This window comes from Gossypium hirsutum, chromosome D05 (assembly GCF_007990345.1).
Source record: "Gossypium hirsutum isolate 1008001.06 chromosome D05, Gossypium_hirsutum_v2.1, whole genome shotgun sequence".
In the NCBI taxonomy this organism is placed as follows: Eukaryota; Viridiplantae; Streptophyta; class Magnoliopsida; order Malvales; family Malvaceae; genus Gossypium; species Gossypium hirsutum.
In genome coordinates this window covers 64,816,217-64,839,384 of record NC_053441.1, presented here as the reverse complement: position 1 = coordinate 64,839,384, position 23,168 = coordinate 64,816,217, and the positions used below count along the sequence as shown (strand labels likewise).

At 33.5% G+C, this 23,168-nt stretch overlaps 1 protein-coding gene and 1 pseudogene across 1 annotated transcript; both read right to left on the bottom strand.

The window, feature by feature from the left end:
• Window positions 1–2,705: 2,705 nt before the first annotated feature.
• LOC107960545 (receptor-like protein Cf-9 homolog) lies at window positions 2,706–6,070 on the bottom strand. The gene is made up of 2 exons (XM_041092543.1): window positions 4,802–6,070; window positions 2,706–4,384 (listed from the first exon to the last, which is right to left on the bottom strand). The coding sequence occupies exons 1-2, from the start codon at window positions 6,068–6,070 to the stop codon at window positions 2,906–2,908; spliced, it is 2,748 nt and encodes a 915-aa protein (XP_040948477.1). The 3' UTR covers window positions 2,706–2,905.
• Window positions 6,071–15,891: 9,821 nt separating this feature from the next.
• Window positions 15,892–16,970, bottom strand: LOC121217007 (protein PLANT CADMIUM RESISTANCE 2-like; annotated as a pseudogene).
• Between the last annotated feature and the right edge of the window lie 6,198 nt (window positions 16,971–23,168).

Genomic DNA, 23,168 nt, shown 5'->3' with positions numbered 1-23,168 from the left:
CTGATATACTGGACATGTTTTATCGATTCAATTTTACTATTTACTAAAACCTATGTTTCTCAAAATACTTTTTGAAATTAAAATTTATTAATTATTTAAATTAAGATGTTATTCTTTTTATTTTTTATATATGTTTTACAGTCTGTGTTCGAGATCCGTGGATACCCCACACAATATTATTATCTCCAACGTTTGAATACGCATTCTCTCCTTGAGAATGTAATATGCCTTGCCACTACGCCAAACACTTGTTAGTATCTAAAATGGATAAAAACACATTTCTCGTCCCTCTCAATTTCTATATTGAACAAATTGGTTTCTCTCAGAAAATTAGAGCAATTTAATCATTATCAATTTTGAAATGGAGCAACTAAGGACAATTAATTATTGTGTTAATGCTTTCTGTAAATTGTACATAATTTTATTTATATAATAACAAATTAAGCTCTCGATGTTTATATATTATGTGTAAATGTTAATAGAATATGTAACTGTTGCGGGCTAAATTTGTTAAATCAAAACAAATTGATAGAATGTGTAAACTTGGAGAGCTAAATTTGTTATTATACCAATAAAAATATGTACAATTGATGGAAAATATTGACATTGTGATTAATTGTCCTTAGTTGCTCACTTTCGAAATTAACAAAGATTAAATTGCTTTGATTTTTTTTTAAAAAATGGACCAATTTACTTAATATCAAAATTGAGAGGGACTAAAGAGGGTTTTTACCATCTAAAATGTTATCTAATACAAGAAAAACTTAACAACTATTTTTTTAATTATGAAAGGGTAAACTACATAATTAGCCACTGAACTATGGGTAGATCTTCGCTTTGGTCACTTAACTAAACAATTTTAGTATTTTGTTTTTTATAATTTTTTGCCAATTTACCTCGATTCTATATAAAAATTATAAAAAACTCAAAATTATTTTAAAAAATACAAACTTTTATATAAAAATTCTAGAAAAATAAAATCTCGAATATGTTGTTGTTGAAGAACCAAGTATGGGAAATAAAAAAAATTATCATTCAATAGAATCCCATAACAAATTTAAAACAGAACAAAACAAAAAAGGGTTAGATCATTATATGCTTCCTCAATGTTTTTTGCAACCAAATTAGTAAAATTTTCAAGTTGAGTTCCATGCCCTTGAAGAACATCCGTAACTTGATAATTTAAAAAAAGGGTTCCATGTGTCAAATTTTCATTGGTTGATTTAGCAATTTTCTAATAGTGTTAATACCAAGTACCAATGGCGGATCCTAAGAGTTGGGACTAGTTTTTTTTTTTGGGGAGGGGGCAGGTAAAATTTTCTAAAAATTTAAGGGTTTAATAACATTTTTAAAAAAAATTGGGGGTCTAATAAAAAATTTTAAATTGTGTGAGATTAATGAGAATTTTCAAAATTTTAAGAGTGCTTAATTATAAAATTTTATAATTTTTTATTTTTTGACAATTTTTCTAAAATTTTTTCTAATTTTTAATAAGTTTTTAAATTTTTATTAAAATTTAATAATTTTTTCTAATTTTTTTTTATTTTTATGATTTTTTTTCTAATTTTTAATAAGAGTAGGTGCTTAATTGTTTTTTTGACAGTTCAAGTACCTAGTTGAGTAGGAAAAAAATAGAGGCTTAATTGTTTCTTTGAAAAAAAAATTAAGGTATTTTTGATGCATTATGAAAATTCAAGTACCCAATTGAGCGGAAAAAAAAAGGGGTTTAATTGCTTTTTTTGAAGAAGTGTTAAGATATTTTTGATACATTTTAAAAGTTTAAGTACTCAATTGAGTGTAAAAAAAAAAAGAGGGACTTAAATTTTTTATTTTTTATTTGGAAAATTTTGAAGAGTTTTTACGCCCTTAAGCTAATAAAAAGAACTTGTATTAATTTTGATTATAATTTTAATAATGATTTCAATATATCGTTAATTTTGTGTTTAAAAATGGTGTGTTTGATTGTGAAATGATTCATCATCGTCCACCACAAACTATCCAAGTTTGCAGTGTGAAAGCAAGTACTTCCATAAAGAAATTGCTGTGGAGATGGGATCCACCAATTTTGCCTAAACTCGCATCAACATTGTTTAGTGGTCCCTTAATTTCACATCAATGCATTCAAATTGAAAAATGATTTAATTTGATAAAATTGAAGTAAGGACCAAAATGAAGTAAGGGTTTGAGTAGTGAAATCTGAAATATTGATGTAGTAACTAAAATATATGATCATGAAATATGAAGATTTAGAAAGTTGAGCATAAAATAGTAAAGTTTGAAACTATAAGGGATTAAATTGTAAAAATTTCAAAACTTGAGTTTTAGGACTAATTTACATTATTTGAGAATTTACAATTTTAAAAAATAGAATACGAAAGTTTAACTGTTCAAAAATGAATGACTAATTTTTGGAAATTTTGACATGGTATGACTAATTTTTGGAAATTTTGACATGGTCTTGTTTCCTTCCTTTATATATGAATAGCTGTCAACCAAAGGTAATCCACAAGCATTGTGGAAATTTGCAGAATGCCAAATTATTTTCCACACAGAAGAAATTGTTATAGTATTGACTGTGTTTAACTTGAGAAAAAGATGATGAGATGAGCATGAAGATTATTGATCCACCAATTAATAAGCTGACAAAATCTTGAATGCAGAGATTATTGAGACTCAAAAATAAAAGTCATGAAAGAAGACATAAATAGTTGAACCATACAAAATGTTACATTTAAAACAAACCCTTACAAATACCACGTAATGCAATGAAATATAGATGAATGGTTACAATAATAAAGACAGATGCATGCCAATGCAACCTTTCACCATAGGAAAAAGATTGAAAGACTTCAAAACAAGAAATTATGAAGATACAACATCAACACTCGAACACCATTTCCACTAACTAGATCCTTCTTCGTCCATTGCTGCGACTGCCATCCTTTGACTTTCTTCTTCGCTTCTTCTCATGTTGGATTTCAACCAAATTCACCAACCATTTCGGCTTACCAGTTTGGAAAACAACATATCCCACGGACATTCCGAACACGACTCCGCATCCATAACCTATCAACACCACTTTCCAACCAAAAGTAATGTTTGATTTTGAGCCATCTTTTTCAAGCACATTTGGAGGTGGTGGCTCAATGATGTTGCAACCTTTCGAGACCGGAAACCCACATAGTCCCTTATTCCCTTGATATGAATCATTTCCAAATGTGTTGAATTGTTTTCCTTGAGGAATATGACCATGGAGTTGATTTCCAGAAACATTAAAGGACGAAAGAAATGGCAGATCTGCCAATCTATTTGGAATTGTCCCAGACAACCTGTTTGAAGATAGGTCCAACCATTCAAGACTTTTCAAATTCCCTACTGAGGTGGGGATACCACCATTAAGGTTATTATGAGAAAGGTTGAGCCCTTTCAGTAAGTTAAGCTTCCCAAAAACCTCTGGAATACCCCCTTCAAACTGATTGTTTGATAGATCAATGATCATCCACATGGTGAAAATTTTCACCAATTCCCTATCTTGTCCTTTCATAACAATTCCAATGGAATAGGTATAGAAGTCACCTCCATCATCATTCACCCCCATGTACGACACTGTACTACCAATCTTCTCTAGATTTATGATAGCCTTGAAGCTGTTGATGTATCTCACTGGTAGGGGTCCAGAAAAATAATTATTCGAGAGATCAAAAATTTGGATTTTAGAGAAAAAAGGGCTAGACTTGGAGCTATTGACACGCAAGGAACCATGCATAAGATTTGACTTCAATACAAGAACTTGCAAATATGGAAGACTTCCCAACCAATGAGGAAATGTATCATTGATCTTGTTGTTACCAAGATCTAGCACTTCCAGATCATTACAATTCAGGATGGATGGTGTCAACGGCCCTTCTAACAGATTTCCATTTAAGTTGAAATTAGTCAACTGGCATCCCTCTGCAAATGTTGGAGGAATCGTCCCATAGAACTTGTTCTTCTTCAGATTCAAGAATTGAAGGCTGTTGCTCAAATTTCCAAAACATTGCGGAATTGTTCCACTCAAGTTATTGTGGGACAAATCAAGAATTCGAAGAGAACTGGCATTGCATATTAAAGAAGAGACCTCTCCATTGAAACTATTATTTGAGATAAAAAAGACATTGATGGTCGAAGCTGGAATCGGAAGATTTCCACTGATCAAATTGGAGCTTAAGTCGAGACTTTCAATATTCTTCCATGGAAAGTGCTCAACTTCTGTCAAAGAGTTGTGAGATACGTTGAAGTAAGTCAAAGAGACATTCCCCACCTCTTGCATCCACTGTGGAATCTTGCCTTCAATTTTGTTGCAAGAGAGGTCTAAGCTTTCCAAACTTTTAAGCCCTGTAAAAAACTGGGGGAATTCACTAAGATTGCAAGATGACAAAAATAAGCTTGTAAGATTAACAGTAGAAGTAGAATTAGATGTTAAGGATAGGTTGTTATATGAAAGGTAAAGATATTTGAGATTTGGGAGGTTTGAGAACATGCGAAACTCTATGACACCACTAAGATTATTTGAGGATAACCAGAGTTCGGTAAGATTGAGAAGTTGGAATATTGAAGATGGAAGAGGACCTTGGAGTTTATTATTCTCTAACCATATCAATTCTAGTGATTTGGATTGGAATTCTTTGATATGCCCACTGAATTGATTTTGAGAGAGATCCATAACCTCTAAGGAGGGAGCAGTATACAACCATGACGGAAGTGTTCCATTGAGTAAATTGTTATCTAAGTATAAAAATATTAGATTAGGAAAAGCGGTTACCTCATCTGGAATGGAACCTTCTAATGCATTTTCAGCTATTCTCAAGTATTCAAGCTGCGTTAGGTTTAGAATTGACAATGGAATTTGTCCACTCAATTGGTTCCCTGACAAGTCTAAAACAGTGAGTTGCAAGTGGTTCCCCAATGATCTTGGAATTTGTCCACTCAATTGGTTCTCTGACAAGTCTAATTGAGTGAGTTGCAAGAGATTCCCCAATGATCTTGGAATTTGTCCACTCAATCGGTTCCACGACAAGTCTAAATGAGTGAGTTGCAAGAGGCTCCCCAATGATATTGGAATTTGTCCACTCAATCGGTTCCACGACAAGTCTAAATGAGTGAGTTGCAAGAGGTTCCCCAATGATCTTGGAATTTGTCCCCTCAATTGGTTCTCTGACAAGTCTAAATGAGTGAGTTGCAAGAGGTTCCCCAATGATCTTGGAATTTGTCCACTCAATCGGTTCCACGACAAGTCTAAATGAGTGAGTTGCAAGAGGTTCCCCAATGATCTTGGAATTTGTCCACTCAATTGGTTGCGTCTCAAGTTGAGGAGATTGAGGTTTGGCAAATCAAAAATGTTTTTTGGGAATTTTCCTTGCAAATCACAACCAGCAAGACTGAGAGACCTTAGAGAAGAGGATAGATTCATGAAGACATGAGCATTAACAGAAGACATGTTGATTCCATCCAAAAACAGATGTCTGACCTCGGTTAGGTTGTGAACAAGTCCCTCCAGAGCATATTTGTCAATTGTTAATTGTTCCTCAATCCCAGAAAGATCAAGTGAAACCAATTTTGACAGGTGGGAGACTTGGGATGGGACTTCTCCTGCAAACCCTGTATGGGAAAGGTTGAAGTAGAATAGGCTTGTAAACTGACCGAACTCGGATGGAATTTTGGAAAGATTAAAATCATTGTAGGCAAGGTTGAGTTTTTGAAGGTGAGGAAGAAGGAAGAGAGTGGTATTGGAAGGGAAGTTGCCATATAGCGAACTGCAGCTCAAGTCAAGGGCAATAACATGAGCATTTAGGTGGTCACAAGTGACCCCATCCCATGAGCAGCAATCTGTACCCTCCTTCCATGAATCTGTCTTGGGATAAGATTGATCATCGCAAGACAAATAAGCAGCGTTTGTCTGATTGGTGGAAAAAGAGTTCTTGAACTGGATTAGTGAAGAGCAGGAGTGAGATCCTGAAGAAGAAAAAGAAGCATAAAGCTGGGGAAAGAAGAGGAATAGGCAGAGAAAGAGAAAGAGATAGGAGGAGGCCATGTTATGTTGGTAGAGGAAGATGAAGGATAGGAATTGTTAAGAAATGGCTTAAAATTGGTAGTGGATTGTTGTTGTTGGTAGTGGGTTGTTGGTGGTAGTGGATTAGTGGATGGTTGTTGGTGTCCATTTTCAACCACAAATCTTTGCCAAAGTTTTGGACAATTATGTCCTTGAACTCTCTTATAAATAGAGAGGTTCATTAGCCATATTGATCATCCCAAACCAAGAGAGAGCAAAGCTTGTTCTTTGAAAGCTAGGATTTTAGCTTTCGGGTTTTCTATAGGGGTTGAGAGTTGTGAGGTTTTCGGGTTGTGTCTTGAGTGTAAAACACTTGTAATCTTCATCTTGTTATAGTGAAATTTCTTTTCGCCTCTGCCCGTGGACGTAGGCATTAAAGCCGAACCACGTAAATCCTTGTGTTCACTTTATTTTTCGTTCCGGTCAATTTACTTGTAGTCATATCGGAGTTCTCGAATCGATCCTTTCCGCAACAAATTGGTATCAGAGCGTAGTTGAAGGAGTGATAATATTTTCTGAATTGCCCTGTGACTGCAGCTTTGTCTGATCTTTCACATCAGGAAGAAAATATTATCATTCATTCAAAGGTTCCAAATTATGGCTACAAGTGTTTCATCGACTAAGTATGATGTCGAGAAATTTACCGGGAAAAATAGTTTCAGTTTATGGCGCATCAAGATGCGGGCAGTGCTGGTTCAACAAGGATTGCTAAAAGCATTGTCTGGTAAAGATAAATTACCAAGCACGCTTTCGGAAGAGCAAAAGGATGACATGCTAGAAAGAGCACATAGTGCTATTCTGCTATGTCTAGGAGATGAAGTGCTACGAGAAGTAGCGGATGAGAAAACCGCGTCCGGTTTGTGGCTCCGGTTAGAGAGCAAGTACATGACGAAGTCATTGACGAACCGGCTCTACCTCAAGCAAAGACTCTATGCCCTGAAGATGGAGGAAGGTACACCTGTTTCCCAGCACCTGGATAAATTCAATTCCATTATCATGGATTTGAATAATATCGATAACAAAATCGATGATGAGGACCAAGCAATAATTGTTTTGTGTTCTTTGCCTCCCTCGTATGAGAATTTTGTTGATACAATGATGTACGGTCGTGATGACCTGACTCTAGAGGAGGTGAAAAATGCCTTAAGTTCCAGTGAGTTGAGGAAGAAAATCACTGGTAAGGTGGTCGAAAACAATGAAGGCGAAGGCTTGGTTGCTCGAGGAAGATCCAAGGCAAAGGGTGGAAGTTCAAGTAAAAGCCATCCTAGATCGCAGTCCAAGAAGAGAATACAGTGCTACTACTGTAAGAAGTACGGGCACATGAAGGTAGATTGTCCGAAAAGGAAGGAGAAATCAGAATCACAGGAGCAACAAAATGATCGTGCGAATGTAGCTGATGCAGATTCTTCAAGTGATGCCGAGATCGTTCTTGCAGTATCCGACTCTTGCGCTGGTGGGAGATGGATTCTTGATACGGGAGCTACATTTCATATAAGTACTTCGAAAGATGCATTCTCAACATACGAGAAGCATTCTGGTTCAGTACTAATGGGAAATGACCACGCATGTCAAGTCATGGGGATTGGCACAGTTCGTATAAAGATGTTTGACGGTATTGTTAGAACTCTAACTGATGTTCGGCACATTCCAGAAATGAAGAAAAATTTGATCTCTTTGAGTACGTTGGACAAGAAAGGCTTTCGGTACTCTGCTGAAGGTGGAGTTCTCAAGGTATTCTCGGGTGCTTTGACTGTGATACGTGGTAATTTGGAGCGGGGCCTTTACTTCCTCGATGGTTCCTCGGTTACAGGTGTTGCGGGAGTGTCATCATCAGATGATCTAGATTCTGACACCACGAAGTTATGGCATATGCGGCTCGGGCATATGAGCGAGAGAGGCTTATCGGTGCTAAGCAAACGAGGATTATTGTCTGGGCAGTGTACAGGAAAGTTGAATTTCTGTGAGCACTGCGTCTTCGGTAAGCAGACTCGGGTAAAGTTCAGCACTGGGATTCACAAGACAAAAGGCACAGTGGATTACTTCCATTCTGACCTTTGGGGGCCTTCTCCGACAATTTCTAAAGGTGGTTACAGATATCTGCTTACCTTTATCGATGATTACTCGAGAAAGGTTTGGGTGTATTTTCTGAAGAGCAAGTATGAGGTTCTCATCAACTTCAAGCAATTTAAAGCTTTGATCGAAAATCAAACAGGAAAGAAGATCAAGCGATTCCGGACGGATAATGGCTTGGAGTTTTGCTCAGGTGAATTCAATGAGTTCTGCAAAAATGAAGGAATAGTGAGACACCGCACTGTTCGTCGAACACCACAACAAAATGGAGTTGCAGAACGCATGAATAGAACTCTCTTGGAGCGAGCTCGTTGCATGCGATCAAATGCTGGGCTCGGTGAAGAATTTTGGGCTGAAGCTGTTAATACTGCTTGTTATTTGGTTAACAGATCTCCGTCAACAGCTATTGAGCTGAAGACTCCTGAGGAAGTATGGTCTGGTTCTCCTGCTGATTACTCTGTTTTAAGAGTGTTTGGCTGCCCTGCGTATGCTCATGTAAATGAGGGAAAACTCAAACCGAGGGCGAAGAAATGCATATTTCTTGGATACGGCCAAGGGGTGAAAGGATACAGGTTGTGGTGTCCTGATCCGGTTTCGTCCAAGTTCATCATCAGCAGAGATGTGACTTTTGATGAGTCATCCATGCTTCGATCCACCACAAATTCCCGGGAAAAGGAGGAGTCAGATAGAATGGGAGATCACGGTGTTGAGAAGCAGGTGGAGTGTCAGGTGGACGCTCCAATTCCTACGGAAGGTACTTCAGTCCAGGATGATCAAGTTGAGGTGCAAGATTCCGATGAAGATGAGTCACCTCAAGAAAAACCATATAGCATTGCCACTGGAAGAACGAAGAGACAAATCAAACCAAATCCGCGTTACGCTAATCTGGTGTCTTTCGCGCTCAGTGTGGCGGAGTCCATTGGTATAGAACCTTCCAGTTATAATGAGGCTGTCACGTGTGATGAGTCGGCACAGTGGGCAATTGCTATGAGTGAGGAGATAGAATCTCTTCACAAGAACCATACTTGGGAGTTGGTTAAGCCGCCAAGTAACCAGAAGATAGTTGGTTGCAAATGGGTCTTCAAGAAAAAGGAAGGCATCCTAGGGGTTGAAGCAACTAGATTCAAGGCACGATTGGTTGCTAAAGGCTTCACTCAGAAAGAGGGGATTGACTACAATGAAGTTTTCTCCCCAGTCGTAAAGCATTCTTCCATTCGTGTATTACTTGCCATGGTGGCCAAGTCTGATCTAGAACTTGAGCAGCTTGACGTAAAAACGGCGTTCTTGCATGGTGAGCTCGAGGAAACAATCTACATGCGTCAACCAGAGGGTTTTACAGTTCCTGGTAAAGAAGACCATGTCTGTCTATTAAAGAAGTCTTTATATGGATTGAAACAATCCCCAAGGCAGTGGTACAAGCGGTTTGATAGCTTCATGATTCAGCATGGTTACACAAGATGTGACTATGATGCTTGTGTCTATCATCGGAAGCTCTCAGATGGTTCGCACATTTATTTGTTGCTGTATGTTGATGACATGTTAATTGCTTCCAAAAACATGTCGGAAATCAACAAGTTAAAGTCGCAGTTGAGTGGTGAGTTCGAGATGAAGGATCTGGGTGCTGCCAAGAAAATTTTGGGCATGGATATTCACAGAGATCGCAAGGCGGGCAAGCTTCGTGTGTCGCAGAAGAACTACATTGAAAAGGTTCTTCAACGCTTCGGCATGGATAAAGCGAAAACTGTGAGTACTCCGTTGGCACCACATTTCAAACTCTCTGCAGAGTTGTCACCACAATCTGATGAAGAAAAGCAGCAAATGTCTCACATTCCATACTCGAGTGCAGTTGGAAGCGTGATGTATGCAATGGTTTGCACTCGTCCAGACATTTCACATGCAGTTAGTGTGGTCAGCAGATACATGAGTTGTCCTGGCAAGGAACACTGGCAGGCCGTGAAATGGATTCTCAGGTACTTGAGAGGTTCTGCAGATTTATGCTTGGTATATGATCAGAGTGACTGCACTAGCAGTGTCACGGGCTATGTGGACTCTGATTATGCTGGAGATCTGGACAAAAGAAGATCTCTGACGGGTTATGTTTTCACTTATTCTGGAGGAGCCATTAGTTGGAAAGCTGTGTTACAGTCTACCGTAGCCTTATCTACGACTGAGGCGGAATATATGGCGTTAGCAGAAGCAGTGAAAGAAGCATTGTGGATGAAAGGTCTAGTAAGCAGTTTGGGTTTACAACAGGATTTCACTGTTGTATTTTGCGATAGCCAGAGTGCCATACATCTGACTAAAAATCAGATGTTTCATGAACGGACCAAACACATTGATGTCAGATATCATTTTGTTCGGGAACATGTTACGCAAGGTGACATTGTTATCAGCAAGGTTGCTACCGAGAAGAATCCTGCAGATATGTTAACTAAGGTGATCCCTGCATATAAGTTCAAGCATTGCTTGGACTTGATAGGTATTCGGGATTGATTAGCGCCAGAGAGGCGTTTGGAAGAGGTGATCCAGTTCGAGGAATTCACTATGATGTTCAGCTTGGTAAATTTCAAGCCAAGGTGGAGATTTGTTAAGAAATGGCTTAAAATTGGTAGTGGATTGTTGTTGTTGGTAGTGGGTTGTTGGTGGTAGTGGATTAGTGGATGGTTGTTGGTGTCCATTTTCAACCACAAATCTTTGCCAAAGTTTTGGACAATTATGTCCTTGAACTCTCTTATAAATAGAGAGGTTCATTAGCCATATTGATCATCCCAAACCAAGAGAGAGCAAAGCTTGTTCTTTGAAAGCTAGGATTTTAGCTTTCGGGTTTTCTATAGGGGTTGAGAGTTGTGAGGTTTTCGGGTTGTGTCTTGAGTGTAAAACACTTGTAATCTTCATCTTGTTATAGTGAAATTTCTTTTCGCCTCTGCCCGTGGACGTAGGCATTAAAGCCGAACCACGTAAATCCTTGTGTTCACTTTATTTTTCGTTCCGGTCAATTTACTTGTAGTCATATCGGAGTTCTCGAATCGATCCTTTCCGCAACAGGAATGGTATTTATAGGCAACAAATAAAACCACAACATTGGTGTTACAGTCTTTTTTTTTTCTTTTACATTGAAAAGTTATGGATGCTTTTACCATATATTTTTCATTCTTAAAATTGGATGCTTTTTCTTTTAGCAAAATCTTGTATTTCATAAAAACGTGTATGCTTTTATATGCTCTTTCTTTTAACAAAATCTTATATTTCATAAAAATGTGTTTTCTTTTATATATATATATATAAATTTTGATTTATAAATTCAAATTTAAAATCTCATTTGTTATAAATTCTGATAAATTTATTTGTGAATAATTATTTTTCATTCGTTAATTATTTCTCTTTTAATCAAGTAAAAAATTAAAACTAAAAAGACATAATAATTTATTTGGCATTTTTTAACTTTACAAACGAAAAGTCATTTTAGCTTTCCATTTTTTTTATCTCTTTTAGCATTAAAACAAAAAGACATAATGATATATTTTGATTTTAGCTCATCTAAAAAATCAAAGGGTGAGACAGAGGATTAGAAATATTTTTTAAATATATATATTAAAATTTTTAGAATTAGAACTAAATTGCTATTTTTTTGAAAATATTAAAGGTTAAATTTATTAAATTTTTTAGAATTTGAACTAAAATGACAAGTTTTGTTAATATTCAGGGCTAAATTTGTTGATTTTTTTTATATTTACGATCAAATTGATAGAATGTGTAAATATTAGAGGGCTAAATTTGTTATTAGACTAATAAAAAAAGCTCACATTAGCTTTCCGTCACTCATTTAACAACAACTAATAGGAGACTGACTAAAATATTTACTTTTGAAAAGGTTAACAACTAAATCGAAAAAATTAATAGTTGAGTAACAACTAAAGCTCAAGCCCAGCCCGGCCCGTTTTTAAGTGTATAATACTTTATATTATATAAATTAGAACATATTAAAAAAATACTTATACTAAATATATAATAATACTATAATGTAAACATTAAAATAATGTTAAAATGACTATAAAAAATTTTAATAAATAAAAAATGTTTAAATTATTAATTAATATAATATAATATAAATATTTAAAAAAATTAAAAATTATATAGGCATGCTTAAAATGAGCTTGGGTTAGTCTTTTGCAAATATGGATGAGTTCAGGCAAAATTTTAAGCTCATATTTCAGGCCGAGCCAAGCTTGAGCAAGTATAAAATACATTAATATCATACTTAGGCTTGACCTGGCTCAGCCCATGAGCACCTCTATAGTTGAGTGACTAGAATAGAACCAAAGGAATAGTTTAGTGATTATTTTTGTAATTGACCCATATGAAATTTAGGTTAATTTCTGCTATTAGTCCTTGTACTTTGCAAAAGTTGTGGACTTAATCTTTATACTTTAATTTGGTCATTTTTAGTTCATGTACTTTTCAAATTTTAAAATTTTAGTCATCACCAAACAATAATCGTTAAATTTCATGTACTTTTCAAATTTATCAAATTTTAGTCATCACCTATCAACACCACTTTCCAACCAAAAGCAATGTATCGATAAACTTACCCTGAGTATTGATACCCGAGCCGAAGTATCCATACCAAATCCTTTTTACCATATATTTTTCATTCACAAAATTGGATACATTTTTTTTCCCAAAATTTTGTATTTCATTTGAACTCCCTAAATAACTGAGAAAATTAAGATTGATGAGATTACAAAGTAGACTGACTTAGTCTTCTTCCTCATAATACGTAAACAATGTGGGTGTCTATTTACTTAGTATGTATGGCTGTCAAGCAATGTAGAATTTTGCACACAAACGAACAAAATTGTGGACTACTTAAAAATTCAAAGCATGTGTGGCCTATATTCATTTATTTTCCACAAAACTTGAATGATTTAAGAATAGTAGAATTAAAGTGAATGGGTATTTAATATTTTTTTGTGAAAGTTCAAAGACGGATTATTTATGAGATTGGATGTGGAAAAATTTGTATTTCACTTGAACTCCCTAAAGAATGAAGAAGTGAAATAATTAGAATTGATGAGATTACAAAGTATAATGACTTGGCCTTGCTTCCTTTCTATGAATGAATGTGGAATTTGGCATAATGCCAACTTATTTTCCACGCAGAAGAAGAAATATGGTGCTCTATTCACTCCCTTTAACTTAGCAACTAAGGTCTAGCAAACAAGGCCACATATGACTTAATTCACGGGCAGTGGCCATGAAACAACAAGAAGGCCATAGCCAACCAACAAAACACGACAAAGACCCAGACTGGAATATATATATATACATATATGGTCCCTAAGTGTGTAGTAAACAACACTTTAAAAATTTGGTCCCTAGCTGTTTTCCACCAGACTGGAAATTTTGTATTGCTGGAATTAATTGACTGTCATTTTCTATTATTTGCTAGAAAAATATTGTATTGCTTTAAATTCAAACAAGAAATAGGGGAAATTTTTACATGGAAAGAAATTTTGCTAATTAAATTTCCCAAGTCTTTACACAAAGTTGGTTCTAAATTAAATTTAGAAAAAGAAAAGAGGTTTAAAGGTGCAAAAAGCCCTCAAACTTTTTCAAAATAGCAACTAAACCCCTGTTCTTTTTATGCACTCATTTGGGTACTTGAACTTTCAAAATACATCAAAAAAGCCCTCAAACATTTTCAAAAAAAGCAATTAAGCCCCTACTTTTTTTCTTTTTGTTTTGCAGTCAATTGGGTACTTGAACTTTCAAAATGCATCAAAAAGACCCTCAAACTTAAAAAAAAGCAATTAACCCCCTAATTTTATTAAAAATTAGATAAAAAATTAAAATCAATAAAATCTATAATATTATTAAATTTTAATAAAAAATCAAATATTAAAAATTTATTAAAAATATATAAAAATTGTAAAATTTTATAAAAATTTTAAAAAATTTTAAAATATATAGAAATATAAAAATTTATAAAATTTTATAAAGTTATAAGAAAATTATACAAAATGTAAAGAAATATAAATTTTGTAAAAAAAATTTATAAAAATTATTCTACCAAAAGAAATATTTTATAATTTTTCTATAACTTTTATTGATTTTTACTTTTTTATCTATTTTCGCTACATGTCACGTTGAGTTGCGACACATAATGACTTTAATTGAAAAAACTAGAGGTCGTTAACTTTAACGATCAATAGTTAAAGTTAATTGTTAAAACTTTTTGATGGATTTTATAATTTTTTATTTTTTGACGATTTTTCTAAAAAAATTCTAATTTTTAATAAAATTTTAAATTTTTATTAAAATTTAATAATTTTTTCTAAAATTTATTATTTTTATGATTTTTTCTAATTTTTAATAAGAGTAGGGGCTTAATTGCTTTTTTGAAAAAATTTTAAGGCATTTTTGATGCATTATGAAAGTTCAAGTACCCAATTGAGCGGAAAAAAAATAGGGGTTTAATTGTTTTTTTTTTGAAGAACTGTAAAGATATTTTTGATACATTTTAAAAATTTCAATTGAGTGTAAAAAAAAGAGGGACTTAAAATTTTATTTTATTTTTTGAAAATTTTGAAGGGTTTTTACGCCCTTAAGCTAATAAAAAGAACATGTATTAATTTTGATTATAATTTCAATAATCAAGAAAGAAGACATACATAGTTGCACCATACAAGATGTTACACTCGAACTAAACCCTTACAAATAGTACGAAATGCAATGAAATACAGAGGAATTGGTACAATCATAAAGACAGACACATACCAATGCAACTTTTCACCATAGGAAAAACTTTCTGACAGACTACTAAACAAGAAATTATGAAGACACAGCACAAATGCTTTAACTTCATTTGCACCAACTAGATCCTTCTTCATCCATTGATGCGATTGCTATATTTTGGTTTTCTTCTTCGCCTCTTCTCATGTTGGTCTTCAACCAAATTCACAAACCTTTTCGCCTTACCGGTTTGGAAAACAACACATCCCATGGCCGTTCCAGACACTACTTTCCAACCAAAAGCAATGTATCGAGTATTGATACCCGCGCCGAAGTATCGATACCAAATCTTTTTTACCATATATTTTTTATTCACAAAATTGGATACTTTTTTTTACCAAAATTTTGTATTTCATTTGAACTCCCTTAACAATTGAGAAAATTAAGATTGATGAGATTACAAAGTAGATCGACTTAGTCTTCTTCCTTATAATACATAAAGAATGTGAGTGTCTATTTACTTATAATATGTAAATTCCTGTATTATTAAAAATAATCAAACCCATTCAAGTCTTCTTCCTCACACTACACCAACATCATCATACTTATAAAAATACGAAGTTGACTTACAATTTTCAAGTTTATGTACCGATTTAGATACTAAGTAGAAGTTGCCAACTTTAGGTATCACGATATATATGAACCCTTTTAAAAAAATGCTATTTACTATTTAACAAAGTCACATTTTAAAAGTTTTTAATGATTTTGTAGATATTTTATTTGGATTGAACTATAAAAAACAATAATTTGATGTCATTTTCTAAAACAATAAATATTAATTTTATTTAATTCTTTTATTAATATAAAATTAAAATCATCCATTTTGATAATAAAAAATTAATTTAATCCAACCTCTCTTTCTAAGTATTTCACCTAAATACCAAACATGCACACACAATATTACAAGTTATTTTCGATTCTCATTCTTATTCATGAAGATCTAACATGAATAGTAACACTTTTTATTAATATATTTGACAATCACAAACATACATAACTTGAAATTCAATTGGCAAGCCGTACAATCAACCAATTATGGAAAGCCAAGGAATTAAGTGTTACATGTAAAGATGATATTAATGCAGTGGTCTCATCATCATCATCATCTATTTGCTCATGCCTTTTTCTACCGCTGGAGCCATTGCCAGCCCTGGGTTCTTCTCCACATTTGCATGCCAACCTGCATATATAAATATACCCCCACAAAATTAATGACCTCAAACAATAATTTATCTCATCATTACCAACATATTTATTCGGAGATATTTGTTTACAGCTACTCAATTAATATACTTGAAGTTATATTAAGAATAATTAAAAGGGGTATAATATTGGTATGTAGACATACCGATAGACATGTCGAATCCACGGTTCTGGAGCTCACGATACTCTTGTGTCAAGGCACAAGGCTCGCAGCAGAAATGACGCATGCAATCGCCACAATCGCCTCCTTTCAAGTTATACTGCTTTCTCAGTTTGGATCGGTAGCAGCAAGAATATAAGCACCCACACCCGGTGATGAACATTATTAATGTGTATAGTGCCCCACTTGCCCCACATGCTGCACCATCCAACAGTGTTTTTCAACATTATTATTAATTACATAATATCTCTTTAAATATATATATATATGTCTGCAAACCTAAGATGATAAGATTTCAATTTAGAAATTAATAACTTACAAGTCGACCCTTTATCAACAATCTCAGCAATCTGGCCAAAGGTGATGCATGGGCACCAGTATGAAATGCAACCTGAAATGTCCATATATTTAATTGATAAACTAATTCATATAATTAAAAAGACACAACTGATATTGAAGAAAGAAGAAAGGGTTACAAGTTTTCAGGTCAGAGCAACAATCTCAGAATCCGGCGGACCAAGGAAGTTCATTTTGAGGCTGTCCTGATGGGTGGTTCATTGTTGAGGAATTTAGGCAGGATAAAGTTGCAATTCAAAATGAAAGAGATGAATATGAAAAGAAGGAATTTGAGCTTGTTAATTTTCTATGCATTTATGAAACTGAAGAAGACCCTTATTTATAGATGGATGAAGCAAGCTGGTGATTTAAATTGTTAGAGAGAAATACAAGCCAACAGCCGCCAGCATTGAGTGCATCTATTCCCCTGTTACACAAAGCCTCCGTGTCCCACCTCGTCTTGGAACCATTTGCTATTGCCACAAGTTGCACAATCTGCCACTCACACTTGTCGACTGCTAGAGTCACCAAATGGTTAGATCTATTGGTTCCGCCTGTTGAACAGGTCAATGCTATCTTGATAGTAATCGTAGTAATTTATATATTTAAGGTTTGTTTACCTTATATTATATTTTAATCACTTATGTTTGAAATGTTTACCTCCCTAACGGCAGTCCTACGTGGCAGTCTAAATGGGTTTTAAATGCGAACTTGAATGTCCGGTTGCTGAGATGAAAATAGGTTTTTAATTAAATAAATTTAATTTGGATAGCCACGCAAAACATTTAAGTTGGCATTTAAAACCCATTTGGACTATCACGTAGAATCGCCATTAGGGAGGAAACAGAGCTTAACGGTAGAGTGACCACTTCGTACCAAAACGATAATGTAAGTGACCAAAATGTAACATTTCAAGTATAAGTGACTAAAATGTAATATGAGGTAAATAAAAGTGATATATTTAATGTAATTATATATGCTTTAATTAATGGTAATAATTATACATGCGTCCTTACTTCCTATCTCTGTGGGTAATTGGATGCCTCAAACAGTTTTGGTTTTCATCACTTAATTTACAAGCAATGTGGAAATTTTGGACATTTGGGCCACAATGTACAATACTTCCACACCATTTGCAGTATTGACTACGTTTACTTGAGGGAAAACAAAGACATGAATGCTGGAAATTTTAACTCGTTTGTACCGTCAATGAAGCTACGTACCTAAAAGCCATTTAGGATATCAATTCTTGTAATTGGATTAATCTCATCGTTGCTGCAATCTTTTGATAGTGTAATCCAATCTTAAATATGTTACTCTGCAATGCTATTGTAAATATTACTCTTAAATTTGTCGATAGATATATAGGTAAATGCAACATAAACGCATACGGCGAAAGGGCTCAAACCATACCTTTTGTTCATGAATTCTCATCATCACATGTTTATAAATGCAACTCAAACTTGAATAATTGAATCTTTTGTAATTCTACATGTATTTTTTTTATGGTGATAGCAGTATAATGTTTACTAAAAATTGAAATTCAAGTAAGAAGACATACATAGTTGCACCATACAAGATGTTACACTCGAACTAAACCCTTACAAATAGTACGAAATGCAATGAATTACAGAGGAATTGGTACAATCATAAAAACAGACACATACCAATGCAACTTTTCACCATAGGAAAACCTTTCTGACAGACTACTAAACAAGAAATTATGAAGACACAGCAGAAATGCTTTAACTTCATTTGAACCAACTAGATCCTTCTTCATCCATTGATGCGATTGCTATATTTTGGCTTTCTTCTTCGCCTCTTCTCATGTTGGTCTTCAGCCAAATTCACCAACCTTTTCGCCTTACCGGTTTGGAAAACAGCACATCCCATGGCCATTCCACATGTTGGAAAAGGATTACCCCTACCGTTATATTTTGTCTCCTCTCATCAATGATATTGTGATACCCAAAGTTTGGTATCGCGATATCCAGTCTTAGGGATCCTTGGGAGTTTTGGGTATCGCGATATCTTATGACCGGTATCACGATAACACTGTTGATGGCTCAATCTTCCTTGTTTTTAACATTGTTATGGGTATTATGACTTTCATGCTTTGATATGCGATACCCTCTTTCTAGGTAACATTTTCGCTCCTTCCGGGCCACCATGGGCTCTCTGCATCACTCACCAACCTCATTAGATTCCCCGGGTGCCATTTGGCCATCTCAGGTCTTAAAATAGCATCAAAATGCACACTAATCATTTATTAATATAAAGAACTAAAACAAAATAAAAACGCAACAAAGATATCTAAATTGCTCGAAAATAAAATTTTAAGTATGATGGAGAGCCTAATTTGACATATCAATTTACAGCAAATCATAAACATTATTTGCGGAACATGTTAAAATTTCAGATTTCTTTATTAGTTTTCTTTCAATATTTTGTACGGTACATTTGTAGTAATATATTGCACAGATCATAGGCTAAATTACTTTATTAGTTTTCTATTGTTGATCTTTTTATTATTATTATTAACACTACTTCCTTTTCATATAATTTTTATTCATAAAAATGAGTACCTGATTTACTCAAAATTTGTATTTCATTTGATACATCAAAAAGGCCCTCAAACATTTTCAAAAAAAGCAATTAAGCCCCTACTTTTTTTTGCACTCAATTGGGTACTTGAACTTTCAAAATGCATCAAAAACACTCTCAAACTTAAAAAAAAGAAGAAGAAGCAATTAAGCCCCTACTTTTATTAAAAATTAGAGAAAAAATTAAAATCAATAAAATCTATAATATTATTAAATTTTTATAAAACATTCAAATATTAAAAATTTATTAAAAAATTTATAAAAATTGTGAAATTTTATAAAAATTTTAAAAAAATTATAAAAATATATAGAATTATAAAAAAATTATAAAATTTTATAAAGTCATAAGAAAATTATACAAAATGTAAAGAAATATAAATTTTGTAAAAAAAATTATAAAAATTATTGTACCAAAAGAAATATTTGATAATTTTTCTATAACTTTTATTGATTTTTACTTTTTTATCTGTTTTCGCTACATGTCACGCTGAGTTGCGAGACATAATGACTTTAATTGAAAAAACTAGAGGTTGTTAACTTTAACGATCAATAGTTAAAGTTAATTGTTAAAAGGACTTTTTGATGGATTTTATATTTTTATGATTTTTATAAAATTTTATAATTTTTTTTTATTTTTTTGATGATTTTTCTAAAATTTTTTCTAATTTTTAATAAGTTTTAAATTTGTATTAAAATTTAGTAATTTTTTCTAAATTTTTTTATTTTTATGATATTTTTTTCTAATTTTTAATAAGAGAAGGGGCTTAATTGCTTTTTTGAAAAAAATTTAAGGCCTTTTGATGCATTATGAAAGTTCAAGTACCCAATTGAGTGGGAAAAAAAATAAAGGCTTAATTGTTTCTTTGAAAAAAAAATTAAGATCTTTTTGATGCATTATGAAAGTTCAAGTACCCAATTGAGCAGAAAAAAATAGGAATTTAATTGCTTTTTTAAGAAGTGTAAAGATATTTTTGATACATTTAAAAAGTTTGAATGCTCAATTAAGTGTAAAAAAAAGGGGGACTTAAATTTTTTTCTACAATAGAGTTGTAATTCACTAGTTATTCTAGATGCTCACCAAATCTGAAAAAAATCAGAGGTTATTTGTATTCCTCGGAAACCCCCACCCACATCGCCATTCAAGATTTCTTGGCCCACTATATATTGGCCAAACCACCTAGGCGCTAGGTCCAATGTGAGTATGATCGTTGAGCCATGCTTCATAATTGGAAAAACGAGCACCATGGAAATACATGCCGTTCAGCCAAAGAAAGATGATGGAGAGTTGGCCGAAATGGGCACTAAATATTTTGCGAGAGATCTCCTCCAAATCACAGGTATGGCTATCGAAATCGTGAGCATCGGCATGTAGGTTCCAGATCCAAGTGGTAGTATCGGGTCCCTTAGCTATTGTTCTTGTTTTTTTTTTAAAAATTTTGAAGGGTTTTTACGCCCTTAAGCTAATAAAAAGAACATGTATTAATTTTGATTATAATTTCAATAATGATTTCAATATATCGTTCATTTAAAAAAAAAAAGGAAATGCAACTTAGTTTTTTAAAAAAAAATTAAAGAACATGGACTACTTGATGATTAAATAAAAAAATGTAAAGCCAAAAATCTAGATTAGAATTGTATTCAAAATAATAAATAGAATGCATGTGTGCAAAAAGAACTCCATTAGTAATGTCGAATTTCAAAGACAAAGGAGGATGCTGTTTTTGTCGTGACATAACATAAATAGTAGACTACGTGGGTGGCCACATACAATGCTTCAAAGGTTCACTCTCCACCAATCCTACATGATTTGGCTTTTGCCTTATCTGATTTGGAACCAAGTTTTCACTCCATATTTACATATATGTTTCTCTGTTTCATTCTCATACACATATAATTTGCCTTGTGATATCTCCTCTTTAACAAGCTACTCCATGCCCAAAAAACATTGCCTCCTCTACCTGCCTCTAGCAAAGACCTATGGGGAATGACATTTTCCTTTTAAGAACTGCTCAAGTTGAAACTTTGAATTAGCTGCCAAGGGGGGAAAAATAACTAAAAAGATGCTTCCATGGAATAAAGGAACTGAAGAGTGTTTGGTAGGATAGAAAATCCTCACTTGTTCAAAAATTTAGTTATTATATTTTGTATATTTAACTTTCATTAAATATGTGTGGATGCAAGAGGAACCATGTTTGTAAATGTTTTCTGGCATGGGGTAGACTGAGTGCTGGATTGAAGAGGAAGTTGAGATAGGCTAATGGGTAAAGGTCTAATTGGGTTTTTTTGGGTGCTAATGGATCACATCACTGATCCAAGCTGCTTCAAGAAAATGACCAAAACCAATAATGCAAATATAAATTTACCATTTTTATATCTTATATATGTTATGGTGTAAAAAATATACATGTATAAATTTTGTTTTATCTTACTTGGATTCGATTTCGTTTTAGGTTATGTCAAAATCTAAATTTCTTTTCGAACATTTAGGGCCCTAAGTCAAGTCCATGACTTTGACAAATTTTACGATCCACTTCCATGTTCATCCATCTCATTCTTTATCATTTGGTATCAGATGTGGACGTTTTAGGTGTTCTTTTCATTTTTATAAACTGATTTCTGGGAAACAGACTCAAATTAAATAATTTTTTTACCCCGACAGTTTTTGAAAAAAAATATTTTTGTCGGTAAATGATTTTCCAATGATTTCAAATTTTACATACTATTTCTTGACACTATTTTAGAGTATAAAAAAGTATTTCCCACAAAAAAAGTGATTGAAAAAGTGAAAAAATAAAATAAAATATGAAAAAAATAAAAAATAAAAAAATATTCTATGGGTTGAATTTTGTGCCAAAACTTTCCAGGTCAAATCTACATTATTTTAGAAGGTTCCAATTTAAATTTCGTGATTTTTGGAAATTGGAAACACCTCAAAAGGAGTTTGTCAATTTGCTTCGTAAATTTTCAGGTTTTCGAGTTTCAACAATTTTCATTGACTCATAATGCTATTAGGTTTGCTTTGATAGTTTGATTCAAATACATTCTGACTAATTGATATAGACACTTTTTAAAAGACTCACAAGATTAATTCTAACCTCATTGAGAATTTGGTTTTTTTTTCTGAGTGCATAACAGTGAGGTTTGCTTAATTTTTCCTTTCTTGAGTGTTGTGTTCTTTTTAGGCTTTCATAATGTTTCACAATACTATGACTAGGAAGTTGAGAAGGGATTAAGAGGTTCAAAATGCTAGAGATCAGTAACGTGACACTATTCTAGACACAATTAGCAAAAATTTAGAACGTCTACATACTAAAATTGAGTGTCAGAATCGTAATTGAGAAGATAAGGATGATTAGCCTCGTCTTTTTGCAAATAATGCTCAACGTGTCTCTCATGCAAATGACGAGACTTTGGTTAATAATGACCATAGGCAACATTTTTTAGCTAAACCGAAGATCAACATTTCACCATTTCGTGTAAAGTATGATCCCGAAGCATATTGTGAGTGAGAATCAAAAATTGAACTTATGTTTCGCTACTATAAATGCTAGGAAGAGGAAAAAGTTCAATTGGCGGCCCTTTGATTTTCAGATTATGCGTTGAGTTGGTGGACTCAACTTGGAATTGATTGTCAAAGAAACCACGAAAGGGTAATTGAAACATAGGATAAGTTGAAGCAAATGATGCGAAGACATTACATTCCTTCTCATTAATAGAGAGAGATCTCAACGAGACTTCAACGCCTTATTCAAGGTAATCAATCTGTTGATGAATATTTTAAGGAGATGGAGATGTTTATGCAAAGAGCAAATATACAAGAGGATGAAGAAACTACCATGGTGCGAACATTTTGGTAGCCAATGCTCTTAATCTTCAAACTTACATTGATCTTGAGGAGATAGGACACAAGGAAATT

Bases quoted from the DNA above. Each gene is read 5' to 3' on its own strand.
- LOC107960545 (XM_041092543.1), bottom strand. From the start codon at position 6,070: ATGGCCTCCTCCTATCTCTTTCTCTTTCTCTGCCTATTCCTCTTCTTT. The intron at 4,385-4,801 runs GTAACCGCTTTT...GAATTCCCCCAG, and splicing joins AAGGTTCCATTCCAGATGAG to TTTTTTACAGGGCTTAAAAG.